At 46.5% G+C, this 25560-nt stretch overlaps 1 protein-coding gene across 2 annotated transcripts; it reads left to right on the top strand.

Annotated features, from left to right (window-relative positions):
* Positions 1–2088: 2088 nt before the first annotated feature.
* LOC309381254 (uncharacterized protein) lies at positions 2089–24359 on the top strand. 2 transcript variants are annotated; one of them, XM_081932019.1, is made up of 8 exons: positions 2089–2155; positions 5488–5614; positions 5866–6023; positions 6877–6978; positions 16320–17886; positions 19583–19717; positions 21552–21732; positions 24096–24359. In XM_081932019.1, the coding sequence occupies exons 3-8, from the start codon at positions 5887–5889 to the stop codon at positions 24302–24304; spliced, it is 2331 nt and encodes a 776-aa protein (XP_081788145.1). In that variant the 5' UTR covers positions 2089–2155; positions 5488–5614; positions 5866–5886; the 3' UTR covers positions 24305–24359. The 2 variants fall into 2 exon arrangements, with proteins under 2 accessions (XP_081788145.1, XP_081788146.1); XM_081932020.1 differs by lacking the exon at positions 2089–2155 and adding an exon at positions 3457–3488 and having other exon boundaries at positions 5514–5614.
* Positions 24360–25560: the final 1201 nt, after the last annotated feature.

The raw sequence follows: 25560 nt of genomic DNA, 5'->3' as shown, positions 1-25560 counted from the left end.
ACATATATAAAAACATGCGCGTAGTCGAATGCAATGTTGTGTCAAAATTTCAAAGCAATCGTTGAAGAACATTCGGAGATTTGAGATTTTGAACAAACAAACATTACATTTTTATTTATATAGATTTATTTATCAAATTCAAGGTGATTGTGAGCATATTTTCCTTCATGTAGTCCTTGATTTACAGCCCTTCATTTAGTGACCATTCAAAAATAGACACTAAAAAAAGTGACTGATAACCATATTTCACACTTAATGACCGTTGCAGCATCCCATTGGTCGCAGGAATGAAATTTGGATGTTGGCAACTGGCTCATATTTATGACGGTCGTGGTGTTCCGGGGTCACGTGATCCTCTTTTGTGACCTTCTGACAAGCAAAGGCAATGGGGAAGCCGGATTCACTTAACAACCTTGTCGCTCACTTTACAACTGCAGGGATTCACTTACCTGGCAAGAAAGGTCGTAAAACGGGGCAGAATTCACTTAACTTTCTTGCTTAGCAACAAATTTTGGGCTCAATTGTGGTTGCAGGTTGATGTTTACCTTATATCAGGTAATTCTTGACTTGCAACCATTCAAAGTTAACGATGGCACTGACAAAGGTGACTTGCGACCAGTCCTCACACTTACGACTGTCACACCATCCCTGTAGTCATTTGGTCAGAATTTGAGCCCTTGACAACGGATTTATATTTACAGTGTTTTCAGCGTCCAAGGGTGTGGTGATCACCTTTTGCGACCTTTCCAGCCAGCTTCCGACAAGCAAAGTGAAGAGGGGAAGCCAGATTCACTTAGTGACGGCAGTTATTTGCTTAATGACTGTGGCAAAAGCAGTAAAATCAGGCACGACTCACTTGACTGCTGGATTAGTGACAGAAGTTCCATTCTCAACTGTGGTTCTAAGTTGAGAATTATTGTGGGGGTTTTTTTCCCCCCTTCTGGTTATGTAGAATGTTATCTACACATTTGATCCCAGATTCTCACAATATTCACAAGTACATGCAGCCCTTGACTTACTACCACAGTTTAGACCTAAATTTCTGTTGCGAAGCATGACGGTTGTTAAGTGGCTTGTACCCAGTTTTGCAACCCTTTGGTTGCTAAATGAATCACACCTGTTGTTAAGCGAGTCATGTGATTGTTAAGCAAATTTGGCTTTTCCCATTGACTTTGCATGTCAGAAACCATCTGGGAAGGTCATAAATGCGAGTTGCCACGCGGCTGAACCTTGATCATATGATGCTTTGATGATTGTAAGAGTGAGGTGCCACTGAATGGTTGCTAAACGAATAGCTACAAGTCAGGGACTACTTGTATCGGAATAAAAACTATATGTTTGCTGGCTGTTTTAATTATTCTAAAATACTTGCCTAGATCTAGAACCCCTAGACCAGGGGTTGCCCCAAAGAAGAGGGAGTCAAGCTATTCTCCAAGGCACCTGAGGGTGGAACAAGAATCAATGGGTGGAAACTAATCAAGGAGAGAAGCAACTTAGAACTGAGGAGAAACTTCCTGACAGTTAGAACAACTAACCAGTGGAACAGAAGTTGCCTCCAGAAGTTGTGAATGTCCCAACACTGGAAGTCTTTAAGAAGATGTTGGATAGCCATTTGTCTGAAACGGTATAGGGTTTCCTGCCTAGGGCAGGGGGTTGGACTAGAAGACCTCCAAGGTCCCTTCCAACTCTACTATTGTATTATCTTTTCTGCACTCTTAACATTTGGTGAAAGTTAATTCCTCTTAAATATTTATTACACTGAATATTTTCCTTTTGACTACTTCTATTAAAACAACAGAGAAAAGTCATCAAAAGATACCACCCTGCAGCAAGATGAAGGATTTTCAATCAAATTAAGCCTTTTTTTTGGGGGGGGGGAGACCACACCTGTGGATAGCTCTGATTCCCCTACATGTTTGCTTATGGTGTGTGTGTGGGAATATCTCATAACTTGGCAACTGTTTCTGTGTGCGAGTTGTCATGTATAACTGAGTTTGTATTTAGCAGCAACGATAAGGGCAGTTGAAGGACAGATTGTTAAAGTATAGAATTATATCAATTATCTCTTAATCTGTTAAATCTGTGACATCTCACATGAGCATTATAACCCCTCTTGAGTGCAGAGAGAAATCAGCTGCTGTCACACTTGGGGCAAGTAAGTTTAGAGTGAATGAGAAGAAAAGGAGGCAAGGAGAGACGACCCTTCCTTATAATTCAAATGAGGGCAGGAAGGATGCAAAATGAGAATTTTGATGATTTAAATGACATTTAGAGAGGTGGCATTTTTGTGCTGGCCTTTTATTTTACTGACTGTTAGGGTGCTTGAGGGTATGTGTACGTTTTTTAGACCATTAATGTCAAGAGATATTAAATGTAATGAGCTATATTAATTGGGAATGATAAAATAGTGGGTAATTTCTGGAAGCCAACATAATATTTGTAGCTGGGGGTTTATGCTGCAGAATCCTTTGGACTCTTGAGTTTTCTTGCAGATGTTTCATAACCAAACTACTGTTGCAGCAGCATCCGTGCTGGATGGGAGGGGAGTTTGCAGAGAGGAAGAGAAGGCAGAGGAAGAATGTGAGGTCCTTGAAACTGTCTGAGCTGGGTTGTTTTCTTGCAGATGTTTCGTGACCCTACTAGATAACATCATAGAATAGAATAACAGGGTTGGAAGGGACCTTGGAGGTCTTCATGTCCAACCCCCTGCTTAGGCAGGAAACTCTACACCACTTCAGACACTCCAGAAGTTAGATGCTCCAACATGGATGTTTTTAAGAAGATGTTGGATAGCCATTTGTCTGAAGTGGTGTAGGGTTTCCTGCCTAAGAAGGGGGTTGGACTAGAAGACCTCCAAGGTCCTTTCCAACGCTGTTATTCTATTCTAAATCTAATCTCTTCTTAAAAACTTCCAGTGCTGGAGCATTTACAACTTCTGGAGGCAATTTGTTCCATTGATTAATTGTCCTCACTCTCAGGAAATTGCTTCTCTTTAATTCCAGATTGCTTCTCCAGATTAGTTTGGATCCATTGCTTCTTGTTCTACCCTCAGGCGCTTTGGAGAATAGCTTGATTCCCTCTTCTTTGGGGCAGCCCCTGAGATATCGGAACACTGCTATCATGTTTCTCCTAGTCTTTGTTTTCATAAGACTAGACACATTCTGTTTCTGCAACTGTTATTTATATGTTTTTAGCTTTGAGTCCCCTAATTATCTTTGTTGCTCTTCTCTGTACTCTTTCCAGAGTATCAACATCTTTTTAATAATATGGTGACCAAAATTGGTTGCAGTATTCCAAGGGTAGCCTTACCAAGGCATTTATGAAGTGGTATTAACACTTCATGTGGTGATTTTGATTCTATCCCTCTCTTTATGCAGCCTAGAACTGGGTTGGCTTTTTTGGCAGCTGCTGCACATGGCTGGCTCATATTTAAATGGTTCTCCACTAGGACTCCAAGATCCCTTTCACAGTTACTACTACTGAGCAAGGTACCACATATTCTATATTTTTGCATTTTGTTTTTCTTGCCTAAGTGTGGAACCTTGAGGGCTGGCAGCAGTGGTGGGTTCGGATTGGTATGCCCCAGTCTGGGCGTACTGGTGCTTCAGAGAGCCTACCTGCCCACCCGTGTTCCTTACCTGTATTTGACCCTGGAGCGTTGCGGGCAGTGGGTGAGCATTGCGCATACACGTGGTGGATGTCCCGCCCCGTCGCAGCGTACCAGTTGCGATGGGATCCGGAACCCACCACTGGCTGGGAAGGAGTGGAGTTTTCCAGAGTGGAGAAAGAGAAATTTGCATAAATTGTTATGCAAATCACTGCAGTTGTTAAGTGAAGCTGGTTGTTGCAACAGTGGCGTTTTCAATTCTGCTGCGACTTCATTCACTAAACGAAGGGTTGTAAATCGAAGACAGTTGTATTGCCAAGGAGGAAGATCTGGACCCCTATTGAACCCTTGTTTCTTTGTGCCTATCTGTGTCAGATATGAATATCTGGGCTCAAAGAAAGCAGAGAAAAGAGCCTGTAACGAATTAGACAAGAGTTTTATCAGGAGCATTGTGGACGGTTTCAAAGGTTTATTTTTCATGGCTCCGTCCTTATGCTACCAGAGTCGGGAGTAAATCAGTAACTTATTACACCCATGGCATCTTTTGCACGGATTAAATTTTTTTTAGTGATTTTTTTCCCCCCAGTTGTTATACTGAACAGGTAGTCCTCGACTTACTACACTTCATTTACTGACTGTTCCAAATTACGGCAGCACTGAAAAGTTGAGTTGTGACCATTTTTACACTTACGACCATTGTAGCATCCCCCCCGGCATGTGGTTAAAATTCAGACGCTTCGCAACTGACTCATGCTTACAACGGTTGCAGTGTCCTGGGGGTCACATGATCCACTTTTGCGACCTTCTGACAAGCAAAGTCAATGGGGAAGCCCAGATTCACTTAACAACCATGTTACAACTGCAATTTTGCTTAACATTTGTGGCACAAAGAGGTCATAAAATGGGGCAAAAGTCACTTAACAACTATTTTGCTTAGTGATGGAAATTTTGGGCTCAGTTGTGGTTGTAAGTTGAGGACTACCTGTAATCACATTAGCTCGAATAATATAGATAGTTCTCAATTTATGACCCTAATTGTTAGATTGGGTCATGGATAGGCACACACAGGCTTAACGGTAACAACAGCTCTTTATTAAGTATAACAAGTGAGAACAATCCAGTGAAAGTTGAGTCTGACAGCAGCCCTTTTATAGGGAGCTGTCAGACCCTTCAACCAGTAGGATTAAATCTCTGTTCCCGCCGGAACAGAGGACCTTAGTGGAAACCACTGAAGTTAGAACAGGTATCTAACACTAATGGACCCTGAAATTTCAAGTTGAGGCACCCATAATGACCCCAGGATGCTACAAATAGTCATAAATGCCAGCCAGTTTGCCCAGTGCCCAAGAGGAGGTCATTTGACCACGTGTGTGTGTGTGGGGGGCAACCATCAGGACTTCAAATCTACCTGTACCTATACAAGTATGTATGGAGAAAATGGAGTGGCAGTTTCAAATATATTTTCGTACAGTGAAATATCTTGCACGGTGTTGTGATTTAAGTCTGCGGGAAATTATCTTGTTCCGATGATTCAAAGCGAGGGTGGGAAATCTCGCCCATGGTGCCTCTGCCAGCGGAAACGGAGCTGGGCAAGGCAGTGTGCTGGCCTCTCAAGGTCCGCTTTCACGGCAGAAGGTTGCAGGGGGCCATGGCAGCTGGAAACAGAGCACGGGACCCCGTTTTCACTGGCAAAGGACTTGGGCCACCTGCCCACCCTGGCCATCCCCCCCCACCCCCGAGGTCAAACACAATGTCAGACCTGGAAGCCATCTTTTGCACTGGTCCTTCAGGCCAGCCACATTTCCCACTGTGGGAAAATGGGAGGGGGGAATTATATGGAGTAGGGGAGATGTATAGTCTAAATAACATTCCTTTCTCAGACAGTCAAGGTTATCTTGCCCCACAGATGTGATAAGATGACTGGGAGGCATCTTCAGTTTCGGACGGTGCCTGATTGGACCACGTGGTGGACATGTGGACGCTGGGCAGGGTCTTGAATTTTCACGGGTAAGGAAAACCTGGGAGTTTTCAGATTCGGGCTTTTCCAGATGTGCCAATATGGCCATCTCTAATCAAGTGGGACTTTGAGGAACTTCAAGCCTCGGAGTTTTCTTTCATTGGAGTGGGGGAGTTATTCCTTGGAACCCTGACACACAACTCTAAATGCAGCCCTCAATGAAATAGAGTTTGATTTCATAGCTTATCCTGCCTACAAAATCTTTCTCTCTCTCTCTCTCTCTCCTGCAACTGCTCTGCAGGGAAGTCACAGCAATCAAGGAATGAGCCCCCAGTTTTGGGGTGAAAGAAGGAGTACACCCTTACCTATGGAACACCCCCCATTATCCAGCAGCTCAGCCAGTTGGAAAGATGGTGCCAGAAGGATGGGGACTTCCTTGCACGAATGCTCAGATCAAAGGTATGAACCTCGATGCTTTCATGGATGATGCAAATGGGAAGGGGAGGGGGGGGCGTCTGATTGTGTTTCAAAAACAATCAAACATAACCTGTCTCTTGACATTTTATATGTTTTGTCTGCTTTTATGAATTTTCTTTTTTTTTTAATTGTCCAAATTTTATTGATTTTACAAATTTTTACAGGGAAAAGGGTTAAAAGGTTATAGAACATTTTGACAGCTACGGGGGAGAAGCCCCCCCCCAAGTCTCACAACTTTTACAAACAAGAACAAAAAAATATCAACATTTGCATAAGTATTAGCAGTTTTAAGGCTTTTGTGAATTTTCAAGTTTTCTTTTAAGCTCAGATAGATCGTAAATAATACCGTGGAAGAAATGTGAGGAGATAAAGTTTTGGTCTTAAGGCACCAGGCTAGAAAGGGGGAAGTGGTGAATTCTAGTTCTGCCCTTAGGCATGAAACCTATGTGGGTATCTTTGGGATAATCACCAGGGGACAGTGAGTTCTAGCTTCGCCTTGACATGAAAGCAGTTGGGTGACAGGGCCAATCACCAGAAGATGGGGACTTCTCGTCCCACCTTAGGCATGAAAGCTGGCTATGCGATTTTGGATCAATTACCAGAAGGTTGTGAGTTTTAGTTCCACCTTAAGCATGAAAGCCGGCTGGGTGACTTTGGGCCAGTCCGTCTCTCCCAGGATTGTTGTTGTTTTTGTGGGAAAAATAGGAAGACGTGTTGGATAGGTTCACCTCTTGTGTTATTTGTAAAATAATAATAATAATAAAAGGCCGGATGCAAATAAATAAACGGCATCGTGAGCCAGGCTTATTTTGCATTTGTTTATCTCTGTTTTTAGGACACAGATCGATCTTTTTTACTCTGCCGGTGGTCCTGATATGTTCGCTTTAGTGACCAGCATCTTGCAGGATCCCAACAAACCAGAAGCTGTGACAGAATGGTACAGTGGTTTCTTTTCTCCCCACCCAGATATTTTTAAAAACTTTGTTAAAATAGAATAACAGCCTCACCCTAAGCATGCAAAATGTCATCAGTTGGCTGGGCAATTCAGCAACTGTTCTTTTAGCAGAGTCTAAATTGGTAGGTGACATCATAAATGATTTTGTGAATGCCTGCGTTATACTATACAGGTAGTCCTCAGTTTAAGCCACTATTGGGATCAGAATTTCTGACGCCAAGCAAGGAGGCTGTTCAGTAAGTCAGCAGGGGTGTCCAAACTTGGGAACTTTAAGACTTGTGGACTTCAACTCCCAGAATTCCCCAGCCAGCATGGCTGGCTGGGGAATTCTGGGAGTTGAAGTCCACAAGTCTTAAAGTTCCCAAGTTTGGACACCCCTGAGTAAGTGGCACCCAATGATTTTATGATTCTTTTTTGCCGTGGCTACAAAGCGAATCACTGCAGCTGCTAAGAGAATTACGCGGTCCTTAAGCAAATCCAGTTTCCCCTAATTAAGTTTCCCTGATGGGAAAGCTAGTTGGGAAGATTGCAAATGGTGATTGCATGATCCCGGGATGCTGAACTGTTGTTAATACAGGTAGTCCTCGACTTATGGCCACAATTGAGCCCAAAATTTATGTTGCTTAGTGAGACATTTGCGTAGTGAGTTTTGCCCCATTTTATGACCTTTCTTTCCACGGTTGTTAAGTGAGTCACTGCAATTGTTAAGTTGGTAACCCGGTTAAGTGAATCTGACTTCCCAATTGCCTTTGGCTTGTCAGAAGGTTCTGATCACATGAGCCCAGGACCACTGCAATGGTCATAAATATAAGTCAGTTGCCAAGCATTTGAATTTTGATCACGTGGCCACAGGGATGATGCAATAGCCATAAGAGTGGAAAATGGTCATAAGTCACTTTTTCTGTGCCACTGTAACTTTGAATGCTCACTAAATGGTCACTACAAAGCGAAGGTTGGAGATGGGACGATAGTTGGCTAAAGAAGCTGGGTCCAGGGAAGGCTTCTTAAGGAGGGGCCTCACCACCACCTCCTTCAAGGCGGTGGGAAAGAACCCCTCTCTCAATGAAGCATTGGTAATCGCCTGGAGCCAGCCTCGTGTCACCTCCCGGGAAGCCGAAACTAACCAAGGGGGACAGGGGTCCAGCACACAAGTGGCAGCACTGAGTCTCCCCATAATCCTGTCCATGCCCTCGGGGGTCACAGGGTCAATCTCATCCCAGATTGTCTCCACAAGATTCATCTCCATCGGCTCGCCCAAATCTACCCAGTCAGAGTCCAAGCCTGTCCGGATCTGAGCGATTTTATCCTGCAGATACTGAACAAATTCTTCAGCCCTACCCTGCAAGGGGTCTTTCCCAGTTCCTTGGTTAAGTAAGGAGCAGGTCACCCTAAACAGGGCGGCTAGGCAGTTATCTGTGGACGCGATAAGAGCGGAAAAATGTTGCCGTTTTGCCGCTTTTATCGCCACTAAGTAGGATTTAATATGAATTCTTACTAGTGTTCGATCAGATTCGGACCGGCTGGCCCTCCAACCACTCTCTAGGCGTCTTTTCCGGTGTTTCATCTCCCGGAGCTCCTCAGTAAACCAGGGAGCCACCCGGGATCGACACCGGGTCAGAGGCCGCAAAGGCACAACGCGATCCAAGGCCCCAGCAGCCGCCCTATCCCAGGCTCCCACTAGGGCTTCGGTCAAGTTGTGAGCAAGGGATTCAGGAAAAGTCCCAAGCTCCATCAGGAACCTTTCAGGGTCCATCAGGTGCCTGGGGCAGAACCGTCTAGTCCAGTGGTTCCCAAACTTTTTCAGTCCACCGCCCCCTTGGTGCTACAAACTGATCCTCAGTGCCCCCCACCCAGTGGTGGAATTCAATTTTTTTTACAACCGGTTCTGTGGGCGTGGCTTGATGGGCGTGGCTGGGGGAGTCATGTGACTGGGTGGTTTGCATGAAGGAATAAAGATAGCAACAGTAAAATTCAAAACTGTAACAATTAATTGCACATTTATTCAAAATCCAATTTAAAAACCTTTGTAGTTAGTTAATTCAACAAAATTGTTGAACATGATCCAGTGATGCCAGGTTTTCAAAGTCTGATAGTCATTTATCAAAAACCTTAGTAACTAGTAACTTAGTAAACTTAGCAAAATTTAGTAACCACTTCACTGTTCGGTAAATTCTTAATGTGATGGATGGGCTTGATGAAGTGATACCAGTTTCCCAATGTCTGGTTTTAAGTCACTTAGCAGGAGTCTTAAATCACCACATTCAGTAATCTGGAGTCATTTTCTTTGCTTGGAGACCACACTGAAGCCATGTTCCACCAAATATGATGTTGGAAATGCAACAAGGAGCTTCTTAACCACTGTCCATAGTGCAGGATAGCGATCAGAAATTTCTTTCTGTAACCAAAACTCTTGGTACGATTTCTTGAACTTTGGCTTCAGCTCAATGTCACCAACATTTGCTTGAATTATTTGATGAGATTATTGCATGGTACCTAGGGATTCCCAATATGGAAAGTGAGAATGGGAACATTTTAACAGATCTATATGTTCTTGGGTTATAATTTTCACTAAAGAACCATGGGGATGGAAAGGGAAATATAGACAATGGAGTCCAATCCCCCTCCTCAACAGTTTGGAAGCAAAGAATAACTCTAGCAAAAGGTAGCCTTTTACCTCTTTGGGGAATTATTATTATTATTATACGATTGTATCACAGCGGCCAGTTGTTTCGCCGGATTTGGCATTGATTACTAGTCGGGCCCCGCCCAGGGGCCTAGGACATCGTAACGTATTTTCGTAATAAACGTGCAGATCCAAGCAGTGCAGCTTTTTGCATTTGACTAATGGTGATTTTGTCAAGTTTTAACTTTTTAAAATGTAATTCCAGTGCTTTTGGAATAGCACCCAGTGTGCCGATTACCACTGGAATTACCACTGCTGGTTTGTGCCATAATCGTTGAATTTCAATTTTTAAGTCCTGGTATTTCGCGACTTTTTCATGTTACTTCTCCTCGACCCTGCTATCACCTGGTATTGCGATGTCTATGATTGTAACCATATTTTTCTCAATCAGTGTGATGTCTGGTGTGTTGTGCGCTAGTATTTTGTCTGTTTGTATACGAAAATCCCACAGGATCTTGACCATCTGATTTTTGGTGACTTTTTCAGGCTTAAGAAAATTGCTAAAATCACTTTTAGCTGTGTTTTACATTTGGATATACATTTTGAATTAACTTGGGAAGAATTCATGCAGTAGCATTTCTTGTTGAATTAGCAGAGTAATATTTACAACAGCCAGCTAAGATAGTTTTATCTGTCTTATAATGTGCGTGGGTAGAGGACTTAGGCATAAGTGCAACAGCCGCTGGCTGTTGTAAATATTACTCTGCTAATTCAACAAGAAATGCTACTGCATGAATTCTTCCCAAGTTAATTCAAAATGTATATCCAAATGTTCCTCTTATTTTTTCCCCAAGCACTAGGGAGGATTATATTCAAAACCAGACACTTTTGCTGTGTGTGTGTGTGTGTTTTTTTTTTGCTTGCTTCTGGTCTCCAGAGTCAGAAGGGCCGGTTGGGACCCCCAGAGGTCATCTAGTCCCACCCCAGACAGCGCCTCCCCGCCCCACATTCCCCAGTCCCACCTCCTCTGGGAAGGCTCCGGAGGGGGGGAATGCAGAGCCACTGCAGAGAGCCCCTGCTGCTCTCCCTCACCCGTCACTCTTACTCCCTCCCTCTGTTCGCAGGCCGAGCGGCCGCAGCGTTACTGGGACGGTGATCATGGATGTGTTGTCGCCCCAGGGAGGGGAGGTCTGGCCGCCAGCAAAGGGCTTCCGCCGAGGCACCCCATGCAGGCAAAATAGTGAGCGAGCGAAGGAGGATCAGGCAGGGCACCGAGGCCCCTTCGCCTCCAACTTCCGGGCGCGGACGGACAAAGGTAACCAGAGCGGCCCGGATGGGCGAGCAGGCGAGCGATGGAGGATCAGGCAGCTCTCTTGCTTGCTCGCTCGCTCGCCCGCCCCCCAGACTTCCCCACCACTCTGGCTACCTCCGTCCGTCCGCGCCCGCAGCTGCACCGACCTCATCAAGACAAAGTGGGAGCGAAGGGAGGCGAAATGGCCTCCCTTTGATCACTCGCTTCCCCCGCCCATCTGCACTATGCTAGCCCTGCCCACTCACTGATTGGCTGGCTCACCAATCGCCCCGCCCACCTCTAAGAGCCCTATCTAAACCCAGTTAACTTTTTTTCTGCTTGGCTTTCTTAGAGGTGGGCATGCCATAAGTGGGGGGAGAGCAGGGGGATCGTGTGCGGGCATGCTGCACCCATAATGCAATGCACGACCCCCCCAGTGCGCATGCACACACTACATGCGCGACCCCCATTTTTTACATGCTTTTTTCGCCCTCCCCAGGCTCCAGAGGCTTTATAGGAGCATTGGGAGGGTGAAAACAGCCCCCCTCAGCCTCCCCGGAAGCCCTTCAGAGACTTCAGGGACCTTCAGGAGGCATCCCTGAAGCCTCCGGAGCAGTCAAAACGACCCTCCGAGCAAACCGGAAGTGACTTCCAGTTTGCTCAGAGGGTCGTTTTGAGCGGTCCGAAGGCTTCATGGACCTTCAGGACGCTTCCCTGAAGCCTCCGGAGCAGTCAAAACGACCCTCTGAGCAAACCGGAAGTGACTTCCAGTTTGCTCAGAGGGTCATTTTGAGCGGTCCGAAGGCTTCATGGACCTTCAGGACGCTTCCCTGAAGCCTCCGGAGCAGTCAAAACGACCCTCTGAGCAAACCGGAAGTGACTTCCAGTTTGCTCAGAGGGTCGTTTTGAGCGGTCCGAAGGCTTCATGGACCTTCAGGACGCTTCCCTGAAGCCTCCGGAGCAGTCAAAACGACCCTCTGAGCAAACCGGAAGTGACTTCCAGTTTGCTCAGAGGGTCATTTTGAGCGGTCCGAAGGCTTCATGGACCTTCAGGACGCTTCCCTGAAGCCTCCGGAGCAGTCAAAACGACCCTCCGAGGAAACCGGAAGTGACTTCCGGTTTGCTCGGAGCATCGTTTTGAGTGCTCCAAAGGCTTCAGGGACCTCCAGGACGCTTCCCTGAAGCCTCCAGAGCAGTGAAAATGACCCTCCGAGCAAACCGGAAGTGACTTCCGGTTTGCTCAGAAGGTCGTTTTGAGCGCTCCGAAGGCTTCAGGGACCTCCAGGACGCTTCCCTGAAGCCTCCGGAGCAGTGAAAATGACCCTCCGAGCAAACCGGAAGTGACTTCTCGTTTGCTCAGAGGGTCGTTTTGAGTGCTCCAAAGGCTTCAGGGACCTCCAGGACGCATCCCTGAAGCCTCCGGAGCAGTGAAAATGACCCTCCGAGCAAACCGGAAGTGACTTCCGGTTTGCTCAGAAGGTCGTTTTGAGCGCTCCGAAGGCTTCAGGGACCTCCAGGACGCTTCCCTGAAGCCGCCGGAGCAGTGAAAATGACCCTCCGAGCAAACCGGAAGTGACTTCCGGTTTGCTCAGAGGGTCGTTTTGAGCGCTCCGAAGGCTTCAGGGACCTCCAGGACGCTTCCCTGAAGCCTCCGGAGCAGTCAAAACGACCCTCCGAGCAAACCGGAAGTGACTTCCAGTTTGCTCAGAGGGTCGTTTTGAGCGGTCCGAAGGCTTCATGGACCTTCAGGACGCTTCCCTGAAGCCTCCGGAGCAGTCAAAACGACCCTCTGAGCAAACCGGAAGTGACTTCCAGTTTGCTCAGAGGATCATTTTGAGCGGTCCGAAGGCTTCATGGACCTTCAGGACGCTTCCCTGAAGCCTCCGGAGCAGTCAAAACGACCCTCTGAGCAAACCGGAAGTGACTTCCAGTTTGCTCAGAGGGTCGTTTTGAGCGGTCCGAAGGCTTCATGGACCTTCAGGACGCTTCCCTGAAGCCTCCGGAGCAGTCAAAACGACCCTCTGAGCAAACCGGAAGTGACTTCCAGTTTGCTCAGAGGGTCATTTTGAGCGGTCCGAAGGCTTCATGGACCTTCAGGACGCTTCCCTGAAGCCTCCGGAGCAGTCAAAACGACCCTCCGAGCAAACCGGAAGTGACTTCCGGTTTGCTCGGAGCATCGTTTTGAGTGCTCCAAAGGCTTCAGGGACCTCCAGGACGCTTCCCTGAAGCCTCCAGAGCAGTGAAAATGACCCTCCGAGCAAACCGGAAGTGACTTCCGGTTTGCTCAGAAGGTCGTTTTGAGCGCTCCGAAGGCTTCAGGGACCTCCAGGACGCTTCCCTGAAGCCTCCGGAGCAGTGAAAATGACCCTCCGAGCAAACCGGAAGTGACTTCCGGTTTGCTCAGAGGGTCGTTTTGAGCGCTCCGAAGGCTTCAGGGACCTCCAGGACGCTTCCCTGAAGCCTCCGGAGCAGTCAAAACGACCCTCCGAGCAAACCGGAAGTGACTTCCGGTTTGCTCGGAGCATCGTTTTGAGTGCTCCAAAGGCTTCAGGGACCTCCAGGACGCTTCCCTGAAGCCTCCAGAGCAGTGAAAATGACCCTCCGAGCAAACCGGAAGTCACTTCCGGTTTGCTTAGAGGGTCGTTTTGAGCGCTCCGAAGGCTTCATGGAACTTTAGGACACTTCCCTGAAGCCTCCGGAGCAGTCAAAACGAACCTCCGAGCAAACCGGAAGTCCATTCCCGAACTTCTGGTTTGCCCGTAGGGCTGGTTTTTTGCACTCTGGAGGCTTCAGTGAAGCTCATGAAGCCTCAGAGGGTCTTTGGGGAGGCAGGGGGGGCTCTTTTCGCCCTCCCCAGGCTCCTATAAGCCTCTGGAGCCTAGGGAGCGTCGTTTTGAGTGCTCCGAAGGCTTCAGGGACCTCCAGGACGCTTCCCTGAAGCCTCCGGAGCAGTGAAAATGACCCTCCGAGCAAACCGGAAGTGACTTCCGGTTTGCTCAGAGGGTCGTTTTGAGCGCTCCGAAGGCTTCAGGGACCTCCAGGACGCTTCCCTGAAGCCGCCGGAGCAGTGAAAATGACCCTCCAAGCAAACCGGAAGTGACTTCCGGTTTGCTCAGAGGGTCGTTTTGAGCGCTCCGAAGGCTTCAGGGACCTCCAGGACGCTTCCCTGAATCCTCCGGAGCAGTCAAAATGACCCTCCGAGCAAACCGGAAGTGACTTCCGGTTTGCTCAGAGGGTCGTTTTGAGCGCTCCGAAGGCTTCATGGAACTTTAGGACACTTCCCTGAAGCCTCCGGAGCAGTCAAAACGAACCTCTGAGCAAACCGGAAGTCCATTCCCGAACTTCTGGTTTGCCCGTAGGGCTGGTTTTTTGCACTCTGGAGGCTTCAGTGAAGCTCATGAAGCCTCAGAGGGTCTTTGGGGAGGCAGGGGGGCTCTTTTCGCCCTCCCCAGGCTCCTATAAGCCTCTGGAGCCTAGGGAAGGTCATTTTGAGCGGTCCGAAGGCTTCATGGACCTTCAGGACGCTTCCCTGAAGCCTCCGGAGCAGTCAAAACGACCCTCCGAGCAAACCAGAAGTGACTTCCAGTTTGCTCGGAGCGTCGTTTTGAGCGCTCCGAAGGCTTCAGGGACCTCCAGGACGCTTCCCTGAAGCCTCCGGAGCAGTGAAAATGACCCTCCGAGCAAACCGGAAGTCACTTCCGGTTTGCTCAGAGGGTCGTTTTGAGCGCTCCGAAGGCTTCAGGGACCTCCAGGACGCTTCCCTGAAGCCTCCGGAGTAGTGAAAATGACCCTCCGAACAAACCGGAAGTGACTTCCGGTTTGCTCAGAGGGTCGTTTTGAGTGCTCCGAAGGCTTCAGGGACCTCCAGGACGCTTCCCTGAAGCCTCCGGAGCAGTGAAAATGACCCTCCGAGCAAACCGGAAGTAACTTCCGGTTTGCTCAGAGAGTCGTTTTGAGCGCTCCGAAGGCTTCATGGAACTTTAGGACACTTCCCTGAAGCCTCCGGAGCAGTCAAAACGAACCTCCGAGCAAACCGGAAGTCCATTCCCGAACTTCTGGTTTGCCCGTAGGGCTGGTTTTTTGCACTCTGGAGGCTTCAGTGAAGCTCATGAAGCCTCAGAGGGTCTTTGGGGAGGCAGGGTGGGCTCTTTTCGCCCTCCCCAGGCTCCTATAAGCCTCTGGAGCCTGGGGAGGGCAAAAAAATGTCTTTAAAAAAGGGTGAACTCAGCTGGCCAGCGCACACATGCGTGCTGGCCAGCTGACAGTAACACCTCGCGTGCCCTGACAAATGGCTCCGCGTGCCACCTGTGGCATCTGTGCCGTAGGTTCGCCATCACTGGTTTAATGTCTCCCCCAGAATCCCAACCCTTTCCAGCACTTCCGTCCCATGCCCATTAGTTAGCTCTGGCCTGTGTCCTGGCAGACTCCCAACCCCAAGTCTGTCTGAGCCATCCGAATCAATAATAATAATAATAATAATAATAATAATAATAATAATAATAATAATAATTTTATTTGATTAGCCGCAACCCTCTCCCGAAGGACTCGGGGCGGCGTACAATCAAAACAGATAAAATACAGATAAAGACAAACATACATACATAAAGAACAAAGACATATACATGTGCATGGAGGAGGTAGACTCATAAGTGAAAGACAATTAAAAAACACAATTTAAAATCCCATTAAATAAAAATTACTGAATTAAAAAAAACCCATCAGGAGCGTTATGAAGTTATGATTGAGCCAGGCCGGCTATTTGGAATAGGTGGGTCTTGAGCTTTACACGGAAGGAGCGGAGGTCAGTAGTGGTCCTAATATCCGGGGGGAGGTCATTCCACAGGGCTGGGCCCGCCACAGAGAAGGCTCTGCTCCTAGGCGCCGCCCCATGGCACTGTCTGGTGGACGGCACCTGGAGGAGGCCCTCTCTGTGCGAGCGGATGGGTCGTAGGGATGTATGGGGCAGAATACGATCCCGTAAGTAACTAGGTCCTGAGCCATGGAGCGCTTTAAAGATCGTAATCAAGACCTTGAAACGCACCCGATAGACCACAGGAAGCCAGTGCAGCTCGCGCAGGAAAGGTGTCACATGGGAGTACTTAGTACTCCCCATAATCACCCGCGCGGCCGCATTCTGGACCAACTGCAGTCTCCGGGTGCATTTCAAGGGAATCCACCACCACCCCTTAAAATTTGATGTTAAAAACCCCTGTAAAAAAAACCAGGAAGCCTCTTCTTCGCATATAGAAAGGACTTTATGTGGAACCTTAAGATGGGAAATCTTGAAATATTATTATTAACATTTGGGAGATATTGTACCATGATGGGTCTTGATCCAATTGGGTGTTGCTTTGTGGAACATGTAATGAAAATAAAATATATTTATAAATGAAATTTTGTCCATTACAGGGAGTCGGAGTCATTCCCTCCATCCTGGACCATGGATTTGGAGAATAGTAGCAGATACTCAAGCCTTTTCCCTATGAACATTTGGGATAATGAAAACCAAACTAATCTCACTGAATCACGGAGCTCTTATGAAGAAAAATTGGAAAAGGCGTCTTCTACCGAACTGTTAATCAGGAAATTCGATGATCTGCAGGTGACCGGCTCCTCGACATTCACTTGTCCTCCTCGCTCTCCACCCTCTCATGAAGTTCTGAAGCCCTCCGATCCACAAAACGAGGATTTTATCCGTCAAGTTTTAAATTCGCAATCCAGCATCATTCCTGAATGCAGTGAGATATATGTGGACGTTAGCAGGGGGAACCGTTTCTCATCACAGGTCTGGTTTGAACATTATGGAAAACATCAGGAGGGCATCGCAACAGGTCTGCTTGGGGCCAGCGACACAGAAAAACCAATTCTGCTGTCTCAACCTGCAACAAGTGGAATATGGGCTCCGGCAACTCAGGAGAACCAAATGCGTGCTAAAAGATTCATTTATGAGTCGCCCCAATTCATGTCCCTCCTCCCATCCCCATTTCAGCAAGAAAATAGCGTCCCCGAAGGAGCGAATACCAAACTGTACCAAAACCAGCAGCAAAATTGCCCCGTTTACCCCAGCCCTCTCTTTAATAATGTTAAAAGTCAAAATCCTGCGTATCCCCTCCGAGATTCTTCAAATCGTTTATTTCCACCCCCGGGTTTCCAGCAACAAAGCTCATCTTACAATGGAGATAAACACATGAAAAGCAGAAGTCTAAATCTCTCAAGGGCGCCATGTGTAACTTATCAAAAGCCACAACAAACAAATACCAGGCCATGGGAGTCTCCCGCCAACAGCTCCGTCGTCCAGCCTTTTTGTGCCCAGGCGGCTCCACAAAAATGCGGCTATCTGCAAAATTGTGGGTTTTCCAATTTCAAGGAAAATCTAAAGCCGCTCAATTCTGTTGCATGTTCCCAGGTTGAGTTGCAAGCTCCTTGGCTGGGACGTTTGGGTGAAATTTCGAGAAACATTACCCCCCCTGGTTGGCCACGGTGTCCTCCTGCAAACAGGTTTGCAAAATGCCACAGTTTGGACAGTGCACCAAAAGGAGACCATGCTGGTCAGAAAACGGGGCAAAGTGATGGACGAGCTAAAATGAAACCAGCCTCCGCAAGTCCGGACTGGACTCCGATGGATGCGTTGAGAAACGAGAAAAAAATGCACAATTTGTTTGAATTCATCAACCCGTCGTTCCTTCCCTTCTACCCGTTGGCGAAGGACGGCAGCCAAATTCCAAATTCTCCTGCATTTCACCCTCCTCTTTTTTCACCGTCACGTCCCCCTTTCCCGGCCGATCTTCAATATGACAACATTCCCGATTTAAGTCATTTGATCAATGGAGACACCTCCTCGTTGTACCACGTGCTCCCACCGCCGCTTCCCCACAAGAGATTGGTCGCTAATCATGTTGGGCCTTCCCGCACACTCTACATGCGGCTAGAGGAATGTTACAAACAGTGGCGGGCGTTGGAAAGAGAGCGGTCAAAGGTGAGAGAGGGGTTATTCTATGACACACTTCATGTCCAGGCTGAACACCTTCCAGGCCGGGGGAGGAGGTGGTGGTCAGGAGCTGGAATTCCCTGTCAACCCACATTAAAGGGGGAAGAGAATCCAGATTGAGAAGGATAGATTTCTATTTAAAATGTGGGAACCTTGGTGCTCTCTGAAGGGTTGCTGGTTTTCTGGCAGACATTTCATGACCCAACTAGGTAACACCATCAGTGCCAGAAGGGAAGGAGGTTTGCAGAGAGGAGGAGGACTGTGGGGTCATTGATGCTGCCTGAGTTCTTGCAGACGTTTCATGACTCAACTATGGAACGTCATCCATGTTAGATGGAGGAGGGTTTGCTCTCTCTCTCTCTCTCTCGCACTGATTATGATACATAGTTGGGTCATGAAATGCTGGGGTCTTTATGACCTGGTTCTGGCAGCCCCTCTGTTGTGGTCACTGGCCTGCAATTCCATCTCATTTCACAACGCTCTTCCTGAAAAACAGCCCTGGCTTCCAGGTTTCTTCTAAGCCGGCCCATAGATCCCCATTGCTTCACTTAGAGACGGCTGCATTTGGCTATCACCTGCTGCAGAAAAAGGTCACGAAATCAGGTCGGTGCCATGGATGAGCTATTTTACGACCGTCACGACTCACTTCTGTGATAGGCCAGCCCCATTACAGTCGTGACAGGTGTGTAATCCTCTGAAGTCTGCCACTGGTTTGGTAAGGTGCACCTGCACAGCACTACAAAAGGAACATTTTGAAGCCTTCCGAGGCTGCAAAGGTAAGTAGAACATGTGGGGGGAGAGGGGGGGGGGAGGAATCCTCTGATTCCAGCAAATATAGATCGAGTGTCACAGCTGATCGTTGGAAATACCAGTTCACCTGAATTACCGGTCGCATTTCACCCCGGTCATAACTCAAGGACTACCTGTAGTTGAAGTACCATTTTTTGGGGAGTATAAGATGCACCAGAGTATAATTAAGATTTTGAAGAGGTAAATTAAAAAAGAAAAAAACTTCTTTGCACACTGCAGACCTCCCAAACCCTCCGCGCGCTTCGTTTTTTGTAAAAAATTGGGCATGCAAAGAATTTGAGAGGTCTGCAAAGTGCTCCTGGAGCTGGGGGAGGAACAAGCAAAAAACCGCCTGTTTTTCACGAAAACGGGCCTGGTTTTTGCCAAAAAAAGGGGGCATGCATAGCCTTTAGGAGGCTTGTAGAGTACTGCGGGGGGGGGACACGGGGGGAATGAGCAAAGAACAGCCCGTTTGTCGCTCGTTTTTGCCCTCTCCAGCCCCCAAGAGAACTTTGCAGGCCTCCCAAACCCTCTATACATCCATTTTTTCCAAGTGGGTGGGGTTTCGGGAGGCCAAAAATGCTGTATTCAGTGTATAAGACGCACCCAGATTTTCAGCCTCTTTTTTGGGGGGGGAAAGATGCATCGTATACTCCAAAAATACGGTATACAGTTTGAAAAAAGACAGTACAGGTACTTGAAGCAGTTCATTTATTGACTGTTCAAAGTTAAAATGCCATTGAAAAAAAATGACTGGAATTAAATTCCAGCTGGAGGTAACGTTGCAGTTGATCCCTGGAAATTTAAGGAAAGGATCTGCCTTTTTAAATACCAATTGGAAATTGCTATTCAGACTGGAGCAGAATCTGAAAATTCCTTCTTCTTTTCCTTCCAGATAGAGGCTGATTTGGCAAGGAGTTTTCCCGGGAAATCCTTTGCTACCTCCAGTGAGATACCTTATTTCCGGCTTCCCAATAATCCCTCTCGAGTGGATCGCCTGATTTGGATCCAGTTTCAAGAGCAAGCAAAAGTGAGTACTGCATTCTGCATTGGCCCAGATTCACCCATTGCCTAAGGTGGGGCTGGAGTCCACAGCTTTCTGGTTTCTAACCTCCTGCTTTAGCCAGTAGACCGAACAGGCTTTAGAATTAGGCAAAAGAGAGAAAAATGGGAGGACTGGCCATCAGCTCCCTCATTATAGAGAGGGGCTCTGAATAGAAAGAAGTATAGATAGTCTTATCTGACTTATGACCACCATTGAGCAAAAATTTCTGTCGCTAAGCGAGATAGTTCTTAAGTGCGTTTTGCCCCATTTCTTGATCTTGAGCCACAGTTGTTAAGTGAATCATTGCAGTTGTTAACTTAGTCACCCGGTTGTTAAGTGAATCTGGCTTCTCCATTGACTTTGCTTGTCAGAAGGTCGCAAAAGCGAATCACCTGACCCCGGGGACCCTGCAACCTTCACAAATATGAGTCGCTTGCCAAGCGTCTGAATTTTGATCACGTTGCCTTAAGCTTAAGGGATGCTGCAAGTGTGGAAAAATGGTCATAAGTTTCTTTATCAGTGCTGTTGTAATTTCAAACGGTCACTAAATGAGTCGAGGAATACTTGTAAATATATTTTTAGAAAAAATGTCATTCTCTTCAGTGTATTGTTACTCCGAACAGCCGCTCAGTGAATGGTTGTAAGTCGAGAATTAGCTGTGTCACCATTGCAGTGCGATCAAAATTCAGACCATGCATTTACAATGGATGTAGCATCCCTGGGACACAAGGATCCCCGCTTGCAGCAACGTTCCCAACCAGTTTCCTGCAGTCAGACTCGGTGGGAAAAGCTGGATTTGCTTAACAACCTTGTGAATCACTTAGGCCCGTGGTGATTTGCTAATGAAAGGTCGTAAAACCAAGCACAACTCACTTAATGACTGCCTTGTTCAAACGATGTGTCACCCTGTTTTTCTTTCTCTTTCTTTTTTTCGTTTCTGCTATAATTTTGCACCAGTGACGTTAAAACCAATTTTGTTGTATTTAAGTACAATGACAATAAAGATTATACTTATCTCCAGCGTGCGTTTTTGCAGCATGCTTGCTATCAGCTGCCATAGGAAACGGGGTGGGGCCATGGGCGTTTGGGACGGGGAAGCGAGCTGGTGTGTAGTTGTCCCATGAGAATTGGAAGGGACGTTTGAATTATGTCTCTGCTGAGTGGAGTTGCTTGTACTCCTTCAAGGCCAACTGTCCTGAGACCCCAGTGGTGAGAAATACCTGAAGAGGAGCTTTGCCATAACATCATACTGGATGTTGATTGGACTCTCAGTGCTGGACCCTGAGGGGAGAGATTTGGAGTGACTTTCAGTGTGGAACTTTTGTGCATTTTGAATCAGATCTTGCTTTGCTTTTGCTGCTATCATTTTAAACTTGGTACTGTGTTTCCCCGAAAATAAGATAGGGTCTTTTGACCCCAGAAATAAGCGCTTGGCCTTATTTTCAGGGAGGTCTTATTATTTTTGAGGTGCAGGAGGCAGCGAGCGTGGTCACCTCAAGGCTGCTGCTGATTGCAATATTTTGGGGGGGAGGGCTTATTGTAGCGCATGCACTCAAAAGCCCAATTGGGCTTATTATCCGGGGGAGGTCTTATTTTCGGGGAAACTTAGTCAAAGTACCTCTTCTCTAATTAAGTGTTGGGTTTTTTTTTCTTTCTTGAGTTTTGAACCGAAGCAGGCCAGACAGAACATCCAGCCTCAATTATCATAAATCAAGGATTACCTGTAGAAAATTCAAAATATTTATTTTTCAAAGCTGAAACTCCTTCCCCCCACCCCCAAATTAAAATTCAGTTTTGTTTTTTAACATTTTTTTTAAAGGTTTGCATATTACTTGAGAAAATGGACCACCTTTTCGGTGTTTCCATCCACGACAACATATCGGCAACTTTGAAGAGTCACTTGGAAGACATTCGCATGACCCAGGCCAGGCGGAGGGATGAGATTCTGAATTCTGGTGACCCCCGGAAGACAGGCACAACATTTGTCTCCAAAGAAAAAGGTAAATACTTCGACTTTAGTTTGTGAGCAAATGCTGTGTTCTTTCATTAGTATACATGATAGACGAGACGAGATGAGACTAGACTAGACTAGAGTAGAGTAGAGTAGAATATCATAGAATAGCAGAGTTGGAAGGGACCTTGGAGGTCTTCTAGTCCAACCCCCTGCCTAGGCAGGAAACCCTACACCGTTCCAGACAAATGGCTATCCAGCATCTTCTTAAAGACTTCCAGTGTTGGGGCATTCACAATTTCTGGAGGCAACTTCTGTTCCACTTTCGTAGGAACTTCTGCTTAAAATCACCGTCGTTATACAGATCCTGATTACAGGTAGTTCGAGACCAGGGGTGGGTTGCTGCTGGCATTATAGCCGGTTCGGTGTGCAAATGTGTGTGCGTATTTGCCCCTAACAGGATCTGTTCAGCACTCAATGTTAGAAAAAGGGGGAAAAGACATATTTGCAATGAAGATTGTTCTGCACATATGCAGAACCGAAAAATCAAGATGGCAGCCTGAGTATAGAACCGATTCGGGGGTGTGGCAGGCCGAGTTACTACCTACTCGGCCCATCCGGTCTGAACCGGTAGGAACCCACCTCTGTCCTAGACTTACAACCATCGGTTTAGTGACCGTTCGAGGTTAAACAGCGCTGAAAAAAGGGGACTTAGGACATTTTTCACACTTGCCACATCCCCATGGTCACTTGATCAAAATTTGGCTGGTTCATATTTATGACCGTCGTCATGCCCCAAGGTCACGTGCTCCTCTTTTGTGACCTCCTGCCCAGCAGAGTCAAGGGGGGAGTCAGATTTGCTTAAGAACTGGGTGACTAACTTAACAGCTGCAGCGATTCCCTTAACAACTATGACAAGAAAGGTCATAAAATGGGGCAAAACTTCCGGTTTGTTCGGAGGGTCGTTTTGAGCGCTCCGAAGGCATCAGGGACTGTCCGGAGGCTTCCCTGACGCCTCCGGAGGGCTTCCGGGGGAGGCTGTTTTCGCCCTCCCCGGGCTCCTATAAAGCCTCTGCAGCCTGGGGAGGGCAAAAAAAAAGCATGTAAAAATGGGGAGGTCGTGCCTGTAGTGCGTGCATGCGCACTGGGGTCGCGCATTGCATTATGGGTGCGGCACGCCCGCACATGACCCCCCTGCCCCCCCCCCCCTTATGGCACATGAGCCAAAAAAGGTTCGCCATCGCTGACCTACTACTAGATAAAGTAGAAGAATGTGGGTTGGACAGCATCACCATCAGATGGATTCGTAACTAGCTGACCAACCTCAATGGAACTGCATCTACATGGAGGGAAGTATGCAGTGGAGTACCCCAAAGCTCTGTTTTGGGCGCAGTACTCTTCAACATCTTCATCAATGATTTAGATGAGGGAATAAATGGATAACTCATCAAATTTGCAGATGACACCAAGCTGGCAGGAATAGCCAACACTCCAGAAGACAGGCTAAAGATACAGAAGGATCTTGACAAACTTGAACATTGGGCACTATCTAATAAAATGAAATTCAGTGGTGAAAAGAGTAAGGTTCTATATTTAGGCAAGAAAAACGAAATGCACAGGTACAGTATAGGTGGTACCTTGCTCAGTAGTAGTAACTGTGAAAGGGATCTTGGAGTCCTAGTGGACAACCATTTAAATATGAGCCAGCCGTGTGCAGCAGCTGCCAAAAAAGCCAACACAGTTCTAGGCTGCATAAACAGAGGGATAGAATCAAGATCACGTGAAGTATTAAGACCACTTTATAATGCCTTGGTAAGGCCACACTTGGAGTATTTGTATTCAGTTTTGGTCACCACGATGTAAAAAAGATGTTAAAAGAGTGCAGAGAAGAGCAAGAAAGAGGATTAGGGGACTGGAGACTAAAACATACGAAGAACGGTTCCAGGAACTGAGTATGTCTGGTTTAATGAAAAGAAGGACCAGGGGAGACATGATAGCAGTCTTCCAATATCTCAGGGGTTGCCACAAAGAAGAGGGAGTCAAACTATTCTCCAAGGCACCTGAGGGTAGAACAAAAAGCAATGGAAGGAAACTAATCAAGGAGAGAAGCAACTTAGAACGGAGGAGAAATTTCCTCCGTTAGAACAATTAATCAGTGGAACAGAAGTTGCCTCCAGAAGTTGTGAATGCCCCAACACTGGAAGTCTTTAAGAAGATGTTGGATAGCCATTTGTCTGGAACGGTATAGGGTTTCCTGCATAGGCAGGGGGTTAGACTAGGAGACCTCCAAGGTCCCTTCCAACTCTGTTATTGTATTATTGTATTGTATTATAATCGATGGTGGTTTAAAATATCATGGAGAGATATACACCGTTCAGATTATGAATGAATGAAATGTTGTCTTCGTTGCAGATATCCTGGCCTTGGCGTCAGCTGTGAACAAGCTCATGATCTCCACACGAAAAACCCGCACCGCTTTATGGTGTGCTTTTCAGCACATCGTCTTTCCCAAAAATTTGACCAGCATTCCTGGTCAGAACGCCTTGGATCCAGCCAGCATCCCCTTACAAACCAAGAACCTCACAGAAGGCAAAGACAAAGAAAACGAAAAAGCAAATTAGGAAGAATTTGCAGCCAGTTATGAAATGGATTACTCTTTTTTCTTTTATTTTTATAAAAGCAGCCAATTTAATTGCTTTTTCTTGGTCTCCCCCCCCCCTCTAGTTGGCATTCAAGCTCAGATAATTGCAGAAATCTTGGTCATGCAAACACTGAAAAGTTGACGCAATTAAGCAATATTTCAATTGTAGCTGAATTTAATTAAGCACTGTTTAGTTTATTTGCCTTAAAGACCCCCCATTCAAAGAGGTGAATAAGAAAGGGCAAAAGTCATGCAGTACTTTGTTAGTTTTTGCAATGCAGCCTGTTGTTTTTTTTCCCAGTTTTTGGAAGATTATTATTTCAGTGCCAAACTTAATAGTAACCATGGTGCCTTTCTCCTTCCTTTCAAACTGATTATGAATAAGACACGCTTTGGTGGATGTGTTTGTCAGGAGCTGAAGCTAAATTGCTGAAGCTGAAGTTAAAATAACCACGGATGAAGTTGCATAAAAAGTTTGCATCAGCGCCCCAACATTTCAAGCCTGGGGTCGCAATTACCTGTATTGTATTGATTGGAATCAAGATATCCTTTATCCAACCTGAACTTGAGCTGTTGATCAAATACGGTTGAATTATGTGTACAGAAGTAGTCCTGGTCTTACGACTTGTTGCGGACAGTTGTAAAATGGGTCCATTTGCTGCTTGTCCTGGTTATCATCCAACGATTGCCATCATAAGGAAGACTGATCGTGAATCCTGAAAAATTATTAAAATTGATACGCACTTTTAAAGCATTCCTTGCGAAGACCCCAAGTGTTTATTTGTGTTAGAAGCTTAAACTGCCATGTTTTCATACAAGGTTATTTTTCTCTCTTTGAGTAATTATAAATAGTTGCTGGAAAACACTTAAAACAATTAAAATATTTTATATCTAAAGGACTGGAATTCTATCTTGTAATAAATTAAGGATGGGAAATGGTTTTGTATATGTAGTTCTTGACTTACAACAGTCCATTTAGTGGCCAAAGTTTAGTGACTTATGACTGTTTTTCATACTTAAGATCATTGTAGCATCCCCATGGCCTTGTGATTAAAAGTGACTACTGGCTCATATTTATGACAGTTGCAGTGTCTTGGGGTCCCCTTTTGTGACCTGACGAGCAGAGTCAAGGGAGAATCTGGATTCACTTAGCAACCATGTTTGTGACTTAACATCTGCAGTGATTCACTTAACAACTGTGGGAAGAAAGGTCATACTATGGGGAAAAGCTAACGA

The sequence above is a fragment of the Natrix helvetica genome, assembly GCF_964273705.1.
Source record: "Natrix helvetica genome assembly, chromosome: Z".
Lineage (NCBI taxonomy): Eukaryota > Metazoa > Chordata > Lepidosauria > Squamata > Natricidae > Natrix > Natrix helvetica.
The sequence above is the reverse complement of the archived record's forward strand: the minus strand, read 5'-3'. Positions and strand labels throughout refer to the sequence as shown.